The sequence below is a fragment of the Bactrocera neohumeralis genome, unplaced genomic scaffold (genome assembly GCF_024586455.1).
Source record: "Bactrocera neohumeralis isolate Rockhampton unplaced genomic scaffold, APGP_CSIRO_Bneo_wtdbg2-racon-allhic-juicebox.fasta_v2 cluster09, whole genome shotgun sequence".
NCBI classification, from domain to species: Eukaryota; Metazoa; Arthropoda; class Insecta; order Diptera; family Tephritidae; genus Bactrocera; species Bactrocera neohumeralis.
The window spans coordinates 17,929,847-17,952,621 of NW_026089622.1; the positions used below are offsets into that span (position 1 = coordinate 17,929,847).

At 37.4% G+C, this 22,775-nt stretch overlaps 1 protein-coding gene across 12 annotated transcripts in view; it reads right to left on the bottom strand.

Annotated features, from left to right (window-relative positions):
• LOC126764075 (equilibrative nucleoside transporter 1-like) overlaps positions 1–22,775 on the bottom strand; it is a 183,554-nt gene that overhangs the window by 73,545 nt on the left and 87,234 nt on the right. For all 12 annotated transcript variants that reach the window (XR_007667805.1, XR_007667801.1, XR_007667806.1 and 9 more), the window contains exon 7: positions 22,206–22,333. Coding sequence is in view for 4 of the 12 variants with exons in the window: in XM_050481850.1 (XP_050337807.1) it covers positions 22,206–22,333 (128 nt within the window). In the remaining 8 variants the exon portion in view is untranslated. The remainder of the gene's footprint in view (positions 1–22,205; positions 22,334–22,775) is intronic.

A 22,775-nucleotide genomic window follows, 5' to 3' on the forward strand; every position in this document is an offset into this window, starting at 1 on the left:
TTGATGAAATTTTCAGAGGTTGTTCGCTGTGGATTGAGGAAAGTTTAGAAATAAAAAACCGTATGCCTTTCGTGAGGAAAAATCGGAAATTGGACAATTCAAAAAAAAAAAGAACTTTTTGTCATACAAATTTTTTTTTTTCAACTTTTTTCCTTTTGTTTTTCTATTATTTTAATTGTTCAAATTTGTCATTTGCTTTCTTTATTTCGGCTCTTCAAAAAAAAATTTTGGAAATTATTCAGTGAAAGCATTATGTGTGTTTCACACAAAGTGATTAATTACAGATTGAACTTTGTTACGATGCCCCATCCCATGATGCGATGACATACGTGCGGTCACTCAGCAAGCAATCGTCACGATCGTCGTGCTGTGACGACTTTTCAAACAACAGCTGTGATGTCTGATGGACTTTATCTTAAAGCAACGTATGGTATAAATGATGTACTCTGTGGAGGTGCAAAAAAAAAGGTTTGTCGCACACATTCTTTTTTGGATGGTGGATTGGTGGCGGTGGTTACACCAGATAAAATTGATGAAATCATTTCTGCGGAAATTCCTGATCCAGAGAAAGACACAGACCTTGCGGACACTAGAATCCTTTTTCGGTTTGTATGTCAGCATTCAATTTAGAAGAGTGAATATCGAAGTTGACGACACATGGATCTTACTATATTCCCCACTATTTTTTAATTCACATTCAAAACTCATATCAATGTTGAGTATTGTATCGGGTGATTTTTTAAGAGCTTGATAACTTTTTTAAAAAAAAAACGCATAAAATTTGCAAAATCTCATCGGTTCTTTATTTGAAACGTTAGATTGGTTCATGACATTTACTTTTTGAAGATAATTTCATTTAAATGTTGACCGCGGCTGCGTCTTAGGTGGTCCATTCGGAAAGTCCAATTTTGGGCAACTTTTTCGAGCATTTCGGCCGGAATAGCCCGAATTTCTTCGGAAATGTTGTCTTCCAAAGCTGGAATAGTTGCTGGCTTATTTCTGTAGACTTTAGACTTGACGTAGCCCCACAAAAAATAGTCCAAAGGCGTTAAATCGCATGATCTTGGTGGCCAACTTACGGGTCCATTTCTTGAGATGAATTGTTCTCCGAAGTTTTCCCTCAAAATGGCCATAGAATCGCGAGCTGTGTGGCATGTAGCGCCATCTTGTTGAAACCACATGTCAACCAAGTTCAGTTCTTCCATTTTTTTTTTTTTTTTTTTGCAATATCTTTTTTATTTATTGAATCTGCTTTTTGTTTTAAAAGCCTAACAATAAGTTTTAAAATCTTAAATCTATTTAAAAACTAGACAAGCTCAAGCAAGTGTTTGAGCTGTTTTGGTGATACGTTGCTCCTTAGTACGCAGGCATATCTCTTCTTTTAAGTCGTGTTTGATCGCAGGAATGTACCAAAGCATTAGCCAAAGCCAAAGGGTTTGGGTGATCTCGGAGTTTAGATATATATTTAATTCTGCTGTCTTCTACTTCTTTCTTTACCATAGAAATAGCAAGGTCTTTATGGATATTTTCATTACGCATGTACCACGGTGAACACGTGATTTTTCTAAGCATTTTTGATTGGAACCTTTGTATTATATCAATATTAGTTGCACAGGTCGTACCCCACAGTTGAATGCCATACATCCAAATCGGCTTTATGGCCGCATTATATAAAATCACTTTGTTGTCTAGGCTAAGTTTTGAGTTTTTATTTAAAAGCCAATTTAAATTTGCAGCTCTTATCTTCATGCAAGTTATTTTACTAGATATGTGTTTTCTCCACGTAAGTCTTCTATCTAGGTGAATACCAAGATAAGTTACGTCGTTCGCTTGGGGTACTAGAATATTGTTCATTTTTACTGCCGGACACATTTTAGGTCTTAGTGAAAACGTAACATGCTTGCATTTTTGTTCATTTACATTTATACGCCAGTTGGCTAGCCATTCTTCGACAGACCTTAAGTGCTCGGCTAATATTCTTGATGCTTTTATGTGGCATTTGTTACGGCTCACTAAAGCTGTGTCATCCGCAAAAGTTGAGGTCAATATATTATTAGCTGTAGGAAGATCTGCAGTATAAATGATGTATAGAGTTGGGCCTAAAACACTACCCTGGGGTACACCAGCCCTTATCTGTCGTTCGTCAGATATGAAATCTCCCACTTTTACCATAAATTGTCTATTTTTTAAATAAGACTCCAATGTCTTATACAATTCTAAAGGTAGAATGTTTTTAATCTTATACAAAAGGCCTTCATGCCACACCTTATCAAACGCCTGAGCCACGTCTAGAAATAACGCTGAACAGTACTCTCTTTGCTCAAATGCTTTTCTTATTTCGTTAGTAATTCTATTTACTTGCTCTATCGTGCTATGTTTTTCACGAAACCCGAATTGGTGCGTTGGTATTATATTATTTTCGTGGAGGAAAGGAGACATCTTTGATAGTAACACTTTTTCAAATATTTTAGAAAGACAGGGTAGAAGACTGATTGGTCTGTATGAAGACGGCTGTGTTAAGTCTTTCCCAGGTTTATCTATCAAGATAATCTGCGACTTTTTCCATGAAATAGGATAGTATCCGAGATTAAGAATTGCACTGAAGAGCGAAGAGAGCACTTCTACAGCAATATTTGGTAACTCAATTAGCATTTTTGGGGTAATATTGTCATGTCCTGGTGACTTTTTTGGTTTAAGTTCTTTTATTATTCTAATAATTTCAGTAGGTGAAGTCTTAAAAGACTCGAGTGACTCGTTAACTGAGTTGGGTAAGCTGGACAACTCGAAGTTGTTCTTTGGGCAATTTGGTTGAAATACCTTTTCTAGGTAATTTGCAAAACAATTAGCCTTTTCCTCGTCACTTCGAGCCCAATTTCCGCCTATGTCTCGTATAGGCATGTTGGAGTTAGTTGGTGGCTTCAGGGACTTTTGGGCTTTCCAAAGAGAATTTTGCTTGCTTGAATTTGGACTCAGCTTCTTTATATACATTTCGGTATTGGATTCTTCCTCACGTTTAAGCGCTTTTTTTAGTTTACGTGCAGCTGATTTCAATTGAAGCTGAGTGGAAGGGGAGCGACTTATCTGCCATTCACGCCTTGCACGCCTTTTTTCGTTTACAAGCTTTTCTATTTCTCTGTTAGTAATTTTTCTGGCACCAAGCGGCTTATAGTTTTTGTTTGGTGTTGCTAAGACAGCTGCTTTAGTTATTATATCATTGAGTTCTTCTATGCTTTCGTCAATATCTCTACCTGTATTTATTTTGTACTCAACATTAATGTGGCTACTCACGTATTTTTTATATTTTAGCCAATTCGTTTTATAAGAAGTCAAACCTACTTTTGGATTAACGAATATAGGTTGTTCACATAACTTTATTAGTACAGGAGAGTGATCAGAAGATAGATCAGTACTTGTATCAGCTGTTATAAGCGATTTATCTATATTTTTGATTACAGCAAAATCAATTAAATCTGGTATTTTTTTACGATCACTAGGCCAATATGTCGGCTTACCAGGAGATATTATGTCAAGGTTATTGTGCCTATTTATAATAGTGTGATACAGCTGTCGTCCTTTCGGATTAATTAGCCGTGAGCCCCAATACGTGTGCTTTGCATTGTAATCTCCACCTGCTATAAATCTATGGCCTAGTGTTCCAAAAAAGTCTTTGAATTGGATGTCTGTAATTTTAAACCGAGGCGGGCAGTATATGGCCGTCAGATTTAAGTCCCCGCAGCGATTTTTAATAGTTATTGTTGTAGCTTGTAATTGCGCGGTGGCATAAGATTCTGATGTGTGGTGATTTAACCGTTTTCTAACCAACACTGCTGTTCCTCCATGTGCCTTTCCATCTGGGTGGTTTGTAACATAGAGTCTAAATCCCGGTATAAAGAAATTGTTTTTGTTCGTAAGATGAGTTTCTGACAATAGCATTACATCGATACTTTTTTCATCCAGAAATCTAATGAGTTCCAATTTATGTTGGTTAACACCGTTAGCATTCCATAAACAAATGTTCAATACACTCATTTTTTACTTAAAAAAGTTTGCAACATTTGGTTTTGTGATTTGATTACCTCTTGAATCATATTTTGCATTGAAGCCATAAATTGTGTCATATCGGGTGATTTTTTAAGAGCTTGATAACTTTTTTTTTAAAAAAACGCATAAAATTTGCAAAATCTCATCGGTTCTTTATTTGAAACGTTAGATTGGTTCATGACATTTACTTTTTGAAGATAATTTCATTTAAATGTTGACCGCGGCTGCGTCTTAGGTGGTCCATTCGGAAAGTCCAATTTTGGGCAACTTTTTCGAGCATTTCGGCCGGAATAGCCCGAATTTCTTCGGAAATGTTGTCTTCCAAAGCTGGAATAGTTGCTGGCTTATTTCTGTAGACTTTAGACTTGACGTAGCCCCACAAAAAATAGTCTAAAGGCGTTAAATCGCATGATCTTGGTGGCCAACTTACGGGTCCATTTCTTGAGATGAATTGTTCTCCGAAGTTTTCCCTCAAAATGGCCATAGAATCGCGAGCTGTGTGGCATGTAGCGCCATCTTGTTGAAACCACATGTCAACCAAGTTCAGTTCTTCCATTTTTGGCAACAAAAAGTTTGTTAGCATCGAACGATAGCGATCGCCATTCACCGTAACGTTGCGTCCAACAGCATCTTTGACAAAATACGGTCCAATGATTCCACCAGCGTACAAACCACACCAAACAGTGCATTTTTCGGGATGCATGGGCAGTTCTTGAACGGCTTCTGGTTGCTCTTCACCCCAAATGCGGCAATTTTGCTTATTTACGTAGCCATTCAACCAGAAATGAGCCTCATCGCTGAACAAAATTTGTCGATAAAAAAGCGGATTTTCTGCCAACTTTTCTAGGGCCCATTCACTGAAAATTCGACGTTGTGGCAGATCGTTCGGCTTCAGTTCTTGCACGAGCTGTATTTTATACGGTTTTACACCAAGATCTTTGCGTAAAATCTTCCATGTGGTCGAATAACACAAACCCAATTGCTGCGAACGGCGACGAATCGACATTTCACGGTCTTCAGCCACACTCTCAGAAACAGACGCAATATTCTCTTCTGTACGCACTGTACGCATTCGTGTGGTTGGTTTAATGTCCAATAAAGTAAACTGAGTGCGAAACTTGGTCACAATCGCATTAATTGTTTGCTCACTTGGTCGATTATGTAGACCATAAATCGGACGTAAAGCGCGAAACACATTTCGAACCGAACACTGATTTTGGTAATAAAATTCAATGATTTGCAAGCGTTGCTCGTTAGTAAGTCTATTCATGATGAAATGTCAAAGCATACTGAGCATCTTTCTCTTTGACACCATGTCTGAAATCCCACGTGATCTGTCAAATACTAATGCATGAAAATCCTAACCTCAAAAAAATCACCCGATACATTGGGTGAGGTTTAAAATCATAGTTTCAACGCTTCCATTTGGTTGGTTTTGGGGCAATTGCATTTGTGTAGTATTGCCTTTCACCACGTTTGCATAACTCCCTTGTGTAGCATTGTCCTTAAGATTTACAGGTTTTGAAATTTGGACGGGGATTTTAATATTTTCATTAGATGGAATATTCATCATTTGGTTACGACGTGCTTGGATGCCCTGTGACAACTTCGATTTTAAATCTTTGTATACAGGGCAACCCCTGTAGTTAGCAGTGTGATTTCCTCCACAATTGCTGCATTTTTTATTTAAATCCTCTTTTTTAAGAGTACATTTTGAAGTTGGATGTAGATCACCACATACTACACATACACTTCGTAGAGTGCAATATGCTTTCGTGTGTCCATACTCTTGGCAGTTTGTACATTGTACTGGACCATTTCTCTTGTGTGGTTCCTCAACGGTGATTCTGCGATGGAGAAGATATTTTAAATTGTAAATCGGGTGTATTTCATTTTTCTTTAATTTGTTAGAATCTGGCATCAATTCTATTTTGAACATTGGTTGTGGAACTTTGTTCCTGTTAAAAATATTTACTACTGATTTAATGCTAAAACCACCTTCTTCTAGTGCTTCTCTAACATCGTTAGAGTCTACCGAAGACTCTATACCTTTTATGACAACAACTAGGCCTTTTGAGCTCTTCAGTTGGTAAGAGTAGTAATTCTTGTTATCATTTGATAGGAATTTTACAATTTCCATGAAACTTTTTTCAGTGTATGTTTGAATTTTTGTTTCATCTATGTTACCTTTTTTCAAAGGCACAATGTGGAAATTGTTTGTGCCTATTATATTGCTCATTTTTGAAACAAGCGCATTTGAGCTACGCTCACGCAAATAGATTGGAGAGGGTTTGGCATTCACGACCGTGGTGGTACCCTTTGCTTCGTCGTTAGGCCCTTTGCTTAATAAGGCAAATCTGTTGCCAATAAGAATTTCTGGCTTTTTGGTGTTTGGCATGTTTGCTTGAAATTTTTTGATATTGACCGCTGTTTTAATAGGACTCAATTTCCTTTTTACATTAATGTAGCGATCAATACCAGTCTGAACTGATGGCCCTTTTTTGCTTGGTACATTCTCACCTTGCATTTTATTTTCCTTCGCTGTCCGGGTGCTTGCTGGCTGCATAGTGGCTGCTGTCAGTGGTTTTGTTGTTGCCCGATTGCTGTTTACTGCTGCTTCTGCTGACTGCGCTTGCTTAGTCTCTCTTTCGTCTGATCGATGCGATGACTCATCATCGCCGTTACATTTGTTTTTGCCAGGAGTTGCTTTTGTTGGCTCGACAAAACTGAAGTAGGCATTTAAGGAATGCCTACGGTTTTGCGGTTGAGGCTGCGAAGCACTCATAATTGTTTGTTTTTTTGTTTTGTTTTTATATATTTGTTTTGTGCACTATTTGTTAATGTTTATTATTAAAAGTTTGTGTGCACTGTTTTTTTATTTGTTTGTTTGTTTTTATTTATTATTTTTGTTTGCTTACTTTTTGCAAAAATTAGAATCACGGAGCGAATTCAAAAACACGTCCGTACACTTTGAACACAATCGAATCGAATCCATTTTTGGCAACAAAAAGTTTGTTAGCATCGAACGATAGCGATCGCCATTCACCGTAACGTTGCGTCCAACAGCATCTTTGAAAAAATACGGTCCAATGATTCCACCAGCGTACAAACCACACCAAACAGTGCATTTTTCGGGATGCATGGGCAGTTCTTGAACGGCTTCTGGTTGCTCTTCACCCCAAATGCGGCAATTTTGCTTATTTACGTAGCCATTCAACCAGAAATGAGCCTCATCGCTGAACAAAATTTGTCGATAAAAAAGCGGATTTTCTGCCAACTTTTCTAGGGCCCATTCACTGAAAATTCGACGTTGTGGCAGATCGTTCGGCTTCAGTTCTTGCACGAGCTGTATTTTATACGGTTTTACACCAAGATCTTTGCGTAAAATCTTCCATGTGGTCGAATAACACAAACCCAATTGCTGCGAACGGCGACGAATCGACATTTCACGGTCTTCAGCCACACTCTCAGAAACAGACGCAATATTCTCTTCTGTACGCACTGTACGCATTCGTGTGGTTGGTTTAATGTCCAATAAAGTAAACTGAGTGCGAAACTTGGTCACAATCGCATTAATTGTTTGCTCACTTGGTCGATTATGTAGACCATAAATCGGACGTAAAGCGCGAAACACATTTCGAACCGAACACTGATTTTGGTAATAAAATTCAATGATTTGCAAGCGTTGCTCGTTAGTAAGTCTATTCATGATGAAATGTCAAAGCATACTGAGCATCTTTCTCTTTGACACCATGTCTGAAATCCCACGTGATCTGTCAAATACTAATGCATGAAAATCCTAACCTCAAAAAAATCACCCGATAGTTTGGTGAAGCAATATGGCGGTTATTGGTCTTGAACGATACGGTCGATACGTGAACTAAAGCGCTTTGTAGGATATTTACTACTGAAATTAATGAACGTTTTCAACCCAGAGAATACGGTACAGCCAGAGGACCGCCAGCAACAAAATTAACATTGACGAGTTTTTTCTCAACTTGCGTCAGTGATCCATTTGCGAGAACATTGCTCTATTCGGAAATATCTTGATATTTTACATGGAATGCATCGTCGAGGAAATAGCAGAAAGCAAGGCTAACCAGTAGATGGAAATCCAGGTGTTTTCTCAACTAATGCATTAGGACGAATTTACACAATCCACCTGAAAAACGACGATTGCTTCTTTCTTCGGTTGATATTGATTACTGTACGCTGTTCAACTTCATTTGAGTCATTACGTAGTGTGAATGGTACGGTGTGTGCAACTTTTTGAGAATGTTTGCAATTACAATTGCTTGAACGTGTTAATCACTGGAATCAAACGATGGACGATGCGATAGCTACTTCGAATACAAATGAAGATCGCACACTTTTCGCGATAATCATTTCGACATATCAGCCTTCACAGCCGCGTCAATTATGGGATACGTGCAATAATGATATAGCCAAAGACATTTTATAGTATATCGCTTTCGCTAAGAATTGGAAATGGGTCAATTCCGGTTAATACTTCCGATGGTTTGATATAAATTCCATCTGCCGTTTATCAGTTCACGAAAGATGAACTCAGCGCGAATGTTCGGACATTGGACAAATTATCGTAACTATGATTCCTTAAGTGCACGCACAATGTTAACTGACAAAAATACTGATGTTGTTGACTTAAACTAAAAGATTCAAAGTCAAATTCTGGGAGACTTCCGCTCATACAAATCGATCGATCGTCTTGACAATGAAGAATTATCCAGTGGAGTTTCTAAATTTATTGGAAAGGCTTGGTATGCCACCGGATCATTTCCGTCTCAAAGTAGGGTCTGTCGTTATTATATTTCGCAAATTCGTGGCGAAAATGTGTAATAGAACCCGACTGATTGTGGTGCAGCTATCGAATACAAGGAGGAAGAATGTTTGATTCTGTTTCCAGTGAAAATTGAATTTAAGATGACAATCAACAGGACACAAGGATAGTCGCATAGTGTGTGGCATAAATTTGCAAACGCTATGTTTTACACACGGCCAGGTATACGAGGCGCGCTCACGAGTTGGAAAACCATCTTTTCTATACACAGGAACCGAAACCAAAAAATGTTTTATCAAGCTGCGTTACAATGAAAAAAAAAATTAAATGATAAATTCAACTTTAGTTTCATTTCAAAATATATAATTTCACGCAGAACAACGGCTGCGGGGCCAGCTAGTAAATTACATATAGTTTTAGGTATAATTTTGAGAACTTGTCCTTTTTTCTACGATTTGGAAGATATATTTGGCTATAAAGAGTTTCAATCCAATGCATTTGTTTTGGATACAGAAGCCTTAGAAAACAACTCGACGTCCACCACAGACGATTTCGACGCCGGAAGCAGTGCAAATGTAGCTACCACACCTGAAGATATTTTTCAAGAAGTCGGTCCAGAATCTACATGCAACACAATAAATCGGAAAGGTATTTATTCGCGGACAGGTGTTGCCGATGTGCTTACTATGCACACAGGTTTAATTAAGGTGAAGCAACAAAAATTGGAGATAGAATCAAAAATGAAAGATAGGGAGCTATCTTTAAAAGAAAAAGAATTTGATTTACAATACCAAAAGTTTTTTTTGAAAAAGAAAAATGCAATTCAGAAGAGAGAATAAGAATACTAGAAATTGAAATGAAGGAAAAATTGGCTTTAAGAGAGCTTGAAATGAAGGAACGAATAGCAATGGAAGAATTAAAAAATAAAACTATACATATGTATATACTACATAAAATTAAATAATTATATCTTTATTGTTTACAAAATGTGATAGAGCTTTTCTTAGGTCGTCGTGTTCATAAATTTCTTGTGGGAAGTCTGTTTCTTCTTCACTTTCTAAACTACAATTTTCGTTTAAGATAAATTGTAGCAACATGTTGTGAAGGATACAACATGCCAAAATCCATCTACAACAATTTTTATAATTAGTTTCGTTCGTTAATCGGAACCGTAGTTCTTTTAAACTGCAAAATTTTTCTTTTAATTTCCCAAAACAATTTTCTACACGTAGGTACTCTATATTTAGAGAAATATTGATTGAATGTATCTCTCATTTCTTTTGACTGCTCAGTACTGTTTTGTCGAAAAGGTGTAATAAGATGTTGGCTTAGCGGATATGCCGAATCGCCAGCAATCAATTCCCGATGAGAAAAATAATTTTGTGGGTTTTTACCTATTGCAGATTCGGCAAAATTTTTAGCATCATGCACGCTTCCTCGGTATCCTATTGTCGCTTGTCTAATTCTTAGTGAATAGTCACATACTACTTGCATTTTTATCGCATACTGTTTTTTGCGAGAGAAGTATAGTTCGTGATCTTTTGAAGGAGCCTCTGCTAATCTGTTTTCAGTACCGTCAACATAGCCAATACATCCTGGAACTCTTCCATTGTTTTTGTGACAATCTTTCGCCTTTCTTCTCGAGATGGTCAACATAAAAATGTAGATTTTAAATTAATCAATGCGGTGATAACCCGCTCTGTCACTTTGGTAACTGTTCCGCCATCGCCTATTCCGAACAATGTTGCAATCTTTCTAATAGAGGCACTCTCTCCACTTGATCCCAGACGGAAAAGTGTTATCTTTAGTTGAAGATCGATTGGTAATTGTGGAACACAATTTTTGTTTTGGGAAACAGGGTCCTGCTTGATTAAGGATAATATATAATTGAACTCAAAGACTTCTATGCGCAACATTTGTCGCATGCGGCAACTATCAAATCTGGGAAAAACATTATTGACCCATTGCGAAGATTTTGGTATACCCAAATGGGTACTTCTCCGATTAGCTTTAATAAGCGCTGCATCAATGGAAAAATTTATTAGGATATCGTCATCCTCCACTGCCTTTAACAAAATTGTAAAAAAATAACTTCGGTAGGTAATTTTATGTAATAAGTACATACTAGAATAATTAGCGGTTATGTCCAGTATATATTTGTAGCTGAGTGTCTTCAATATATTTTGCTTTCCATTTAAATGAGACATTTTTATTCAAGAATTAAAAATTAATTTGCTATAAAACTAACTTTGTCCGCTCACAGTTTAAATGTCAAATATCGGGCAAAGTTGCCACGTATGAAATTTCCCATAAACTGTGAATACAGTAATTGTTTTGGATGACATTAGTCACAGCGAGCACGTCTGTTCAATTTTGATATTAAATGATCGAAGCCGTCTTTACGTTTATTTTTATTGTCGAGCGTCTTTCACCAGATTATCGTGTATGTACCGGCTTGGATATTAAATCTTCTGCAATTTCCATGCGAAAATCAATTTGACTAAGCTTTAGAATTATTGCTATTATTGCCATTGTTGCATCGAATGCCTTTATAAGCAATGGTCAGAACCATTTCTATCCATATACCTTAATTCAGTACTTGAGTATATTCGCCTATAAAGGTTAGAAGATACTCATATGGTTTTTTTAAAAAACCTCTTTTTTTATCTTGCGATGTAGTCATGCGAGAAACTTGTTTTTCAAAAGTCCTCTCAAGTTCTTTTTGAGTAAAAAAGTCAACTAGTGTACCTTTTTGAATACACACATATATATTATTTTCGTAATAAACTACGAAGTGCAAAAAAAATTTAAATCAGAAATATGAATATTTCGCTCAATTGTGTTACATACTGTATCTCTCGACCATAGGGGCGTGTTTAATGTCAAAAGCTTGAGCGGAACTTTAGCATGATTGTTTAGTTTTGTACATACAAAAGTTAACATTCATAATCCATTCTCCTTGGCAACCAACTCACGTGTTATTGGATACAGAAAATTTCACCTAAATATCATCACCGTTGAATATTTCAATAAAATAATAATATGTCGCAATAAAATTATTTAAGTTAATCAAATGCGCTTTGAATATTTGATTTACTTGTATCACATTTTTAGTATATGTCCATACCTTCTCCTATCTAACAAATATGCAATATACATATTTTCATACTTCAAATGTATATATGTAGAATATTCGAGTTGCTCAGTAAAGACCAGGAAGCAAAAAGTTGTAAACTCGAATAACGAGTAATAAGCGTTACGTCGTCTGAATAAGAAATGTTTAAATGAGTTAAGCCTCCACCCACTCTACCCGGGCGCACCCTAGCTAAACACAGCTCGACACACCACAGCCAATGGCAGCGCAACACAAAACCACACCTATTGACCAATCCACTCAACAAAAAGGATGGACAACGGGATCGCAACAAACATTTGCTATATACATTCGTTCTTTTTTTATACTTTCGATCATACGCGGCGCCACGTAAATCCCTCCTGCGATCCCTCAGCGGTTCGGTAAGCAACTTACATCCACCCCGCTCAGTACACCTACATACCTTTGTCGCCCACATATAATTTATCATTTTGTCCCGCAATCACACATTAAATTACATTAAATGATTGTAAATTCTAACTCGTGTGCATTTTTATTAAATAATTGTTAAGACTTTTCTGTGCAAATTTGGGCAGCAAATTAAATTAAACAAATTTAATTAAACAAGAAATAAGGATAAGTGTACGAGTATAGCCTTTAAATGCGACTTTTATTTAATAATCCGATGATCAAACTTAAAAGTGAGTTACAATATACACGATCTATCGAGAAATCCGTTACAATATTAATCAAGATAAATGAAAAACTATCACAATCGGTTATAGCTATAATTAAAGTATTATTGTTGACGAATATGTTTTCAATTGGAATTAGATGAAGACAAAACGAAGATAAAAGAAAAAGGAAGAGGCTTAATGCTCACCAAGGGAACAGTTCGCAGCGCAAGATGCACATACAAAGTGCGTTCCAAAGTAAACAGGGCTTTTTGAATCTAGCGCCAACTGGTGGCATGGTCTATATGTCGACTGGTGCGTTAGAATCTGCTATCTTTATCCATTGTCTAGTAAGAATTTCATTTAAAAGGCTTGCATCGGCATACTGGCGGCCATAGCGGCCAACGAGCTAAAACACTCGTTCGACATGCTTTTGGACCGTGCAAAAAGCTCTATTGAAGCTATGCTATTTTGAATAAAATAAATTGATATTGCCAAAAAAACCGTTCGTTCCGTTTTTTTGTTAAATTCTGTTTACTTTGGAAAGCTACTTGTATATCAGCACAGGTGTCCTCACAGTTGAAAGAGCAGGATGCACCGATATCGCAGCAAATAGCAGAAGTGTCTTCACAGATTTTGGAAAGCTTGATAAAATTAAAACAAAAGTAAATTAATTGAGTAAAGATTGTATCCGCGAGCAATAATTAAATCGGCCAATTATGGCAACAGCTTCTGCCAACGTAAAAAAAGGAAAACAAAATATTTTTGTAGTCATGGACTATCATCAAATGGGCAGAGCAACTTCTATCAAAAAGGTAGAAACAGCACCGGATGTATTTATCAACAATTCGGTATCGACATATAGTGTTCCCATAGAATTACATTTTGACGAAGGAAGGAATTTTGAATCTGCTCAATTCAGGAGATGTGTTAGAAACTGGTTATCCGGAAAACCCGTACACCTGCAATACATCCGCAGTCCGATGCAATAGTAGTACGATTCAATCCAGCTTTGGATGAACACTTGAGGAAAGTTCAAAACAAGTACATATTAAAAATATTGGGATACCCATATATCCTTTTTCCTGATGGAGTACCGGTCTGCAGTAGCAGGAAAGGTGCGTTTTGGTAATTATCCTCTGTAATCGCGGCTGGCGTATTAGAATAAAGTGGCACTACAAAACCCGTAAAAAGTTTCGATTAAATTTATGACCAAGAAATAACATTACATTTAGAGAAGTATATACATATATAGCAATGATACGAGTATTTATGGTTCAATTTAAGTACGTCTTCAATCATAATATACATACATATAAACTTTCTAAACATTTATCAGATTTGCATTCTTATATAGTATACTTTGTTCAATTCATCACCCAGAACAATAAGAAAGATAAGCGATGGCATAAAACGAAAAATTGGGTCTGATTAAAGGAAATGTTATATACATATTTATACTTTATTCCTCCAATTGTAATTGCAATTTTATTGAAAGGAAATGATAGGTGTTTAAATGAGTTAAGTGTTTTACACGTTATATATGTATTTTGTGGTAAACAGGAATTAAAACAAATTTAACCATAAATTGCCCTTGTATTCTTTTGTTAACAAAATGGTAGTGAGTAAAAAATTTTAAATCAACTAGTGGGTATCCGTATAGATTTAAACATGGTCCTTAGAGCCCTTCGAATTTTTATAAATAAAAAAAAACAATATTATATTATAGTATATAACATATACTACCTACATACCTACAGTACATAAAACGCCCCTTGAGGAAAAACAAAGTGAGGGTATTTTTTCCATTTATTTTAAATATATTTCAATGCACATAAATATGTACGTACTTACATATGTAAAAAATACGTTTTTATATGCAAATATCAAATATTTCAAAATCCGTTTTATCCGCGAAAAAACGGTTACCAAAGCCTTACAGCTTGTACTGGTCGATAAACAAGTAACGACACTAATGAACTTACCAAAAATTAAGAAAGAAACAAGTGTAGAATTCATCAAACTAGAATCAACTGTTTCAAATTGACACAAAATATTCCTACAGACAATTGGGACCCTATTCTGGGATATGCACTGCAGCATTACCAGAAAAATCGTTTCGTTTGTGTGGGCAATCGCTCTCATCACGAAAGAAGTGCTTAACGTGGCAACAAGTGAAAGATTTTCTGACTACTCAATATGAAATTGCGGAAAGAGTAGAAGAAAAAATAGTCAGAACAAAAAACATCAACACGACGTCAATATAAGCTTCAATAGACCCCAAGTTACATAGAAGCGAAAACAAATCAAACAGAATTTTTAACAAAACACAATCGTTCACATCCGAACAAAGGGAACATAAGTCATGCGAACTATGTAAAAGAGAGCATAAACTTACATATTGCGAGAAGTTTAAAAATGTAAAAGTTAACGAACGAAATAATTTTGTCAGGTCAAAAAGACTTTGCACAAATTGCCTGTCACATGCGCATACATATACATATCAATATCATCGGCATACGCCAACAGCTGTACACTCTTATAGAAGATGGTACCTTCTCTATTTAGTTCTGCGGCTCGAACTATTTTCTCCAAAAGCAGGTTGAAAAAGTCGCACGATAGGGAATCGCCTTGTCTGAAACCTCGTTTGGTATCGAACGGCTCGGAGAGGTCCTTCCCGATCCTGACGGAGCTTTTGGTGTTATTCAACGTCAGTTTACACAGCCGTATTAGTTTTGCGGGGATACCAAATTCAGGCATCGCGGCATAAAGGCAGCTCTTTTCGTGCTGTCGAAAGCAGCTTTGAAATCGACGAAGAGGTGGTGTGTGTCGATTCTCTTTTCACGGGTCTTTTCCAAGATTTGGCGCATGGTGAATATCTGGTCGGTTGTTGATTTGCCAGGTCTGAAGCCACACTGATAAGGTCCAATCAGTTTGTTGACGGTGGGCTTTAATCTTTCACACAATACGCTCGATAGAACCTTATATGCGATGTTGAGGAGGCTAATCCCACGGTAGTTGGCGCAGATTGTGGGGTCTCCTTTTTTATGGATTGGGCATAGCACACTTAAATTCCAATCGTTGGGCATGCTTTCGTCCGACCATATTTTATATATAGAAGCTGATGCATGCACCTTATCAGTTCTTCGCCGCCGTGTTTGAATAGCTCGGCCGGCAATCCGTCGGCCCCTGCCGCTTTGTTGTTCTTCAGGCGGGCAATTGCTATTCGAACTTCTTCATGGTCGGGTAATGGAACGTCTGCTCCATCGTCATCGATTGGGGAATCGGGTTCTCCTTCTCCTGGTGTTGTGCGTTCACTGCCATTCAGCAGGCTGGAGAAGTGTTCCCTCCATAATTTAAGTATGCTCTGGGCATCAGTGACTAGATCACCTTTGGGGGTTCTACAGGAATACGCTCCGGTCCGGTAAGCCGCCGCATTTTTTCGTAGAATTTTCGAGCATTACCCCTGTCGGCCAGCTTATCAAGCTCTTCGTACTCACGCATTTCAGCCTCTTTCTTCTTCTGTCTACAAATGCGTCTCGCTTCCCTCTTCAACTCTCGGTATCTATCCCATCCCGCACGTGTAGTGGTCGATCGTAACGTTGCGAGGTAGGCAGCCTGTTTTCTCTCCGCTGCGACACGGCACTCCTCGTCGTACCAGCTGTTCTTTTGCACTTTCCGAAAACCAATGGTTTCGGTTGCAGCTGTACGTAAGGAGTTTGAAATGCCGTCCCACAGTTCCCTTATACTGAGTTGTTGACGAGTGCTCTCAGAGAGCAGGAGTGCAAGCCGAGTAGAAAATCGTTCGGCTGTCTGTTGTGATTGCAGCTTCTCGACGTCGAACCTTCCTTGTGTTTGGTGGCGCGCGTTTTTTGCTGCACAGAGGCGGGTGCGAATCTTAGCTGCAACAAGATAGTGGTCCGAGTCGATGTTAGGACCTCGGAGCGCACGCACATCTAAAACACTGGAGACGTGTCTTCCGTCTATCACAACATGATCGATCTGGTTGGTAGTTTTTCGATCCGGAGACAGCCAGGTAGCTTGATGAATCTTCTTATGCTGGAATCTAGTACTACAGATAACCATATTTCGGGCCCCGGCGAAGTCAATCAGCCTCAACCCATTTGGGGATGTTTCGTCGTGGAGGCTGAATTTACCGACCGTAGTGCCAAATATACCTTCTTTGCCCACCCTGGCGTTAAAGTCGCCAAGCACGATTTTGACATCGTGGCGGGGGCAGCTCTCATAAGCGCGCTCCAAGCGCTCATAGAAGGCATCTTTGGTCACATCGTCCTTCTCTCGAAGGACCTCGCTTTGATGCGGATTGTGGCTAGACGTTCATTCACCGCAGTGAATGATAGTACTCGGCGACGGAGTCTCTCTCCCACCACGAATCCTACACCAAACTTGCGCTCCTTGATATGGCCACTGTAGTAAATGTCACAAGGACCTACTCGTCTCTGTCCTTGTCCCGTCCATCGCATTTCTTGGACGGCGGTGATGTCAGCCTTTGTCTTTACGAGGACATCAACCAGCTGGGCAGCGGCACCTTCCCAATTAAGGGACCGGACATTCCAGGTGCATGCCCTCAATTCGTAGTCCTACACATAGCATCAAATTAATTATGAAGAATTTTCTACTCCACAAATCGAAGCCGTTCTCTATTCACGGCCATTCTCTGGCAAGATCCCTCTATTGCCACAGTCCTAACTTCAGGGCTAAGGAGTACCCATTCTGGCCATATCTCGCCAGTGTGGAGTTACTATCCTTCATAAGCCGAGAATAAATAAAATCCAAACAATTGACGATAATATAGAAAAGGCTATAATAAACAACCGGTATTCCTAACAGATAAAATAAGAAATAAATAAAAGTAAACAATTTTGTTTACTATAATACTCGTAATAAGTCGTCAAACCACGCAAAAGGAAATTACTACCTCAAGCACCACTGCTTACACAAAATACAAATTTATATTAAAACCAAAATCGCTTCTTACAGCTAAAATTCTGTGCCCTCAGCTACTGCACCAACAGTAAACTGAATGACATTTATCAGCTTATACATAATACTATACAAAATATTCGCCTAGGGGGCTCAGGATGTTTAAATGAGTTAAGCATCTACCCACCCTACCCTGAAAAACTGGCACAGACTAATAAAGCGCTGCTCAATACACCATATCTGATGGCACCATACTAATACATTACCACGCAACACAACTCACCATAATTCTACATCATTCAACCCACTCAACAAAAAGGATGGGCCAAAGGGAAAGCGGACACAATTGAACCACAAATTGGAAGAAGGGAATAAAAGCCGTTTTTGACGAAATAGATTTTTACTCATATTAGCTATTTTCAATCGTAAAACTACGCGTCAGGTTGAAAAAAGAAATAAAAAGGTCAACCGCCATTGTAATACTAGCGGCCAAAAAAAATGTAAGTTGGAAGAAAGGAATAAATCATGGATTTATTTCTTTCTTCCAACTAACAACCTTTTGTCATACAATTAAAGGTCATTTTAATTTGACATTTTTATTCACTTAAACCGTTAGTAATAACTGAATTTGATTGGCTGGTTAGCCGGCTGCTTAGATAATCGCGATTTGGTTTTGTTAACCGGTTATTTAGTTGACACTTGACCTTGAATACAAACGTTTGTGGTGCGCGTTGTTGTGATTATTTAAAAGAATAAAGAACAATGTGAACTGAGAACTAATCATCTGATGATGAGATTAACATTCTAACAAAGAAGAAAAGAGGGGTACGTAACTTTCACTTTTATAAAAAGAAAATTCAAAAAACACAACGTCTATTGAGTCAATCGTACACAAGTACAAGCACAGGGAGGTTAGTATAGGCAAAAAGCAATAAAGAACGTGATTGTAAATGCAAAAAAAGTGCACTCATCAGTTCAGTAATATAGATAGACAAGCAATAATGAATACAGTTTATAATGGACGACCCAAAAATGAGCAAGACACGTATGTTATGAGCCTTATTGAACGTTCAAATATAGCCCGCCGCAATCGGACAATGAGAATAAAAAAAAAACCGTGAGAGTAGCTTTCATTACTTTGCCGTGAAAAATACTGAAAAGAAAAAAGTATGTCGTAAAGCATTCTCCATATTATACGCTGTGAAAAATAAACATATATTCCGATTGACTCGTCTTATCACCGAAGGTAAACCGCCAGAAGTTCAGGGTGATAAACATCGTAATCGAGGAAATAGCTTACTATCGGGTGATTTTTTAAGAGCTTGATAACTTTTTTTTAAAAAAAAACGCATAAAATTTGCAAAATCTCATCGGTTCTTTATTTGAAACGTTAGATTGGTTCATGACATTTACTTTTTGAAGATAATTTCATTTAAATGTTGACCGCGGCTGCGTCTTAGGTGGTCCATTCGGAAAGTCCAATTTTGGGCAACTTTTTCGAGCATTTCGGCCGGAATAGCCCGAATTTCTTCGGAAATGTTGTCTTCCAAAGCTGGAATAGTTGCTGGCTTATTTCTGTAGACTTTAGACTTGACGTAGCCCCACAAAAAATAGTCTAAAGGCGTTAAATCGCATGATCTTGGTGGCCAACTTACGGGTCCATTTCTTGAGATGAATTGTTCTCCGAAGTTTTCCCTCAAAATGGCCATAGAATCGCGAGCTGTGTGGCATGTAGCGCCATCTTGTTGAAACCACATGTCAACCAAGTTCAGTTCTTCCATTTTTGGCAACAAAAAGTTTGTTAGCATCGAACGATAGCGATCGCCATTCACCGTAACGTTGCGTCCAACAGCATCTTTGAAAAAATACGGTCCAATGATTCCACCAGCGTACAAACCACACCAAACAGTGCATTTTTCGGGATGCATGGGCAGTTCTTGAACGGCTTCTGGTTGCTCTTCACCCCAAATGCGGCAATTTTGCTTATTTACGTAGGCATTCAACCAGAAATGAGCCTCATCGCTGAACAAAATTTGTCGATAAAAAAGCGGATTTTCTGCCAACTTTTCTAGGGCCCATTCACTGAAAATTCGACGTTGTGGCAGATCGTTCGGCTTCAGTTCTTGCACGAGCTGTATTTTATACGGTTTTACACCAAGATCTTTGCGTAAAATCTTCCATGTGGTCGAATAACACAAACCCAATTGCTGCGAACGGCGACGAATCGACATTTCACGGTCTTCAGCCACACTCTCAGAAACAGACGCAATATTCTCTTCTGTACGCACTGTACGCATTCGTGTGGTTGGTTTAATGTCCAATAAAGTAAACTGAGTGCGAAACTTGGTCACAATCGCATTAATTGTTTGCTCACTTGGTCGATTATGTAGACCATAAATCGGACGTAAAGGGCGAAACACATTTCGAACCGAACACTGATTTTGGTAATAAAATTCAATGATTTGCAAGCGTTGCTCGTTAGTAAGTCTATTCATGATGAAATGTCAAAGCATACTGAGCATCTTTCTCTTTGACACCATGTCTGAAATCCCACGTGATCTGTCAAATACTAATGCATGAAAATCCTAACCTCAAAAAAATCACCCGATAAATGAAGCGAATGTTGCGATCGATCAACACATACCATCGTTTCCCCTAAAACTATCGCATTACAGCAACAGAGAGCTTTATTATTTAGAGGCTATCCTTAATGTCAAAATAATGTTTGAACTTTTTTCCAAGGACAACCCCCAATATAAAGATGTTGTGAAATATGATTACTACAGGACATATTTTAAACAAAATTTCGACTATAGATTTGGGCGGCCACAAGTCGACGTTTGCTCTGTCTGTGAAGAGCTAGAATCCAAAATAAAAAGTACTTCACTTTATGATAATGCAAAGAGAGTAGCCGTGGCTGAGAAAACGGTACATGTAAAACGAGCGAAAAAGTTGTATAATAAACAAAAAGAAATATTGACTTTATGCAATGAGAGAGACGATGTAGGCACTATAGTTTTTGATTGTATGCAGAACCTACCTTTGCCAAAGATTCCTGTTCAAGAAATGTTTTACTTAAGAAAACTATTGCTGTACGTGTTTTGCGTTCACGATTTAAAAACAAACGAGGCACATTTCTATACTTATCATGAGGGAGAAGCTAAACGAGGTCCGGATGAAGTTTGTAGTCTATTATGGATGATGATACAGAAAATGGATCCTAAAATCAAAGAACTACACGTTTTTAGCGATGCTTGCGGAGGGCAAAATAGGAACAACACACTCGGAAGGTTTTTTTTGACCCTCGTATCAATCAATCGTTTTGATAAAATATATCAATACTTTCCGGGGCGAGGACATTCCTTTTTGCAATGTGATCGTAATTTTGGAACAGCCATGAGATCTTTTAGAAGAAAAGATAGAATATAGGACCCAGCTCAGTACAACAACTTGATTTCAGAGCTAAAAGTAAGGGATTTTTGGTTGAAGCCATTAATAAAGAGAACATATTGAATTTTAAAACAACATGGCAGCCGTTCTACAAGAAAACCTGCAAGTCAATAGATAAAAGTACAACTTTTAAAATATCAAAATATAAACATTTTGAGTACAATCATTGACGGATTTGTAAAGACATCTTTTTTGCTCCGAAAATCAAGAACTACACCTAAAATACCTGACGAAAAAGCATACCGGTCAAAACTACCCATAAACGAAAAAAAGATGAATGATGTGCGAAAAATCATACCATATATTCCTGAAGAGTATAAGACGTTTTATGATTTGATTTTGACTTGGCCCACAACCACATTGGATGGTGCTGATATAGATGAAGATTAAGACAATATCTTTTCTGTGTTATTAATATAATAAAGAAATAAAATATTGTGTTTTTATTTTCATAAATTGGAAAAAGGGAATAATTCCAAGAATTTCGAACTACCCTAACTTTTGTTTTTCTTTACATAATTTTTTTTTACAGCATATTATCGGCAACAATGTTTACTACATTTCATTTTAAGATATCATGGGTATTTGATCTATACGTTGAGAGTAAATCAGTTTTTTCTAATTATCTCAGTTTGAACTTTTTGTAATTATTCCCTTCTTCCAATTGGTGGTTCAATTCGACACACGCTCATCGCTGATACACATTCGCTTTTTACGTTCGATCCTACGCGGCGCCGTGTAAATACCTCATTCGTTAACTCAGTGGTCCGGGATGCAACTTATATCCACCCCGCTCCGTACATCGTCGTCAATTAGTTAACATAAATTAATATTTTTATAAGAATTTATTAAACAAAGCGTGAGCATTTTTACTAAATAATCGTTGAAGTGGCTTGTACTTCTGTTTGCAAATTTAAGCAGCAACTTAATCACATAATTTGTTATTGTTAGCAGAAACACATAATATTTAGCATTTTCAAGCAAATTCAAACATATGTATTTATCTAGATGTACATACTAGGTATGTTATAGAAGAATATCCTTCGTTATACGTTGCTCCGATTTGTCTGGCAATGTAATATTTGCTTGCCATTACTCTTACTTTAATATAACATTTGTTGTTCAATATAAGAATTAGGAAACATTAACGAGTTGAATTTATTAAATTATTATTAATATTGTACATAAAATTTTAAATATTTACCCATTGTATCCAAGATGTTGTCAAACTCCCTAACATTGCAAAGAGGTTAAAGGTAAGGAAACAGGTCACAGAAGTGAAGATATCCGGTGACTGAATAATAAAGTTTGACGACGACGATAACTTTATATCTAGAAAAATATATAAATTATTATTACAATTCTGACTAATCGAATATGTTATTAAATATATCTTGACGTAAGCTCTAAAATAAGAAACTTTAAACGTACTACACTCAGTCCTTTTGTTACGCGACCTCTTTTTACGCTATTTCACTTTAACGCGGTTATTTTTGCAGCGCAAATTCCTTTTTTCTCACTTTAACACGATTGCTTTTTTTCGTTTTTTGCTTGGTCTCAAACTTGCAGCAGAATTGGAAAATTATTTTGTAGCAAATCATACTGATGCCGAACGTGCACAAATTTTTCAAAAAGAATTAAGTCTCTGCATTTTAAGATATAAAGAACTACATCGGAATTTATTGGGTCCAAAAAAAAGCATTCAAACAAAATTAACTGAATTTATGGTGCAAACTCAGTCGGAGATGCTAAGTGAATCAGAACATCAATCCAG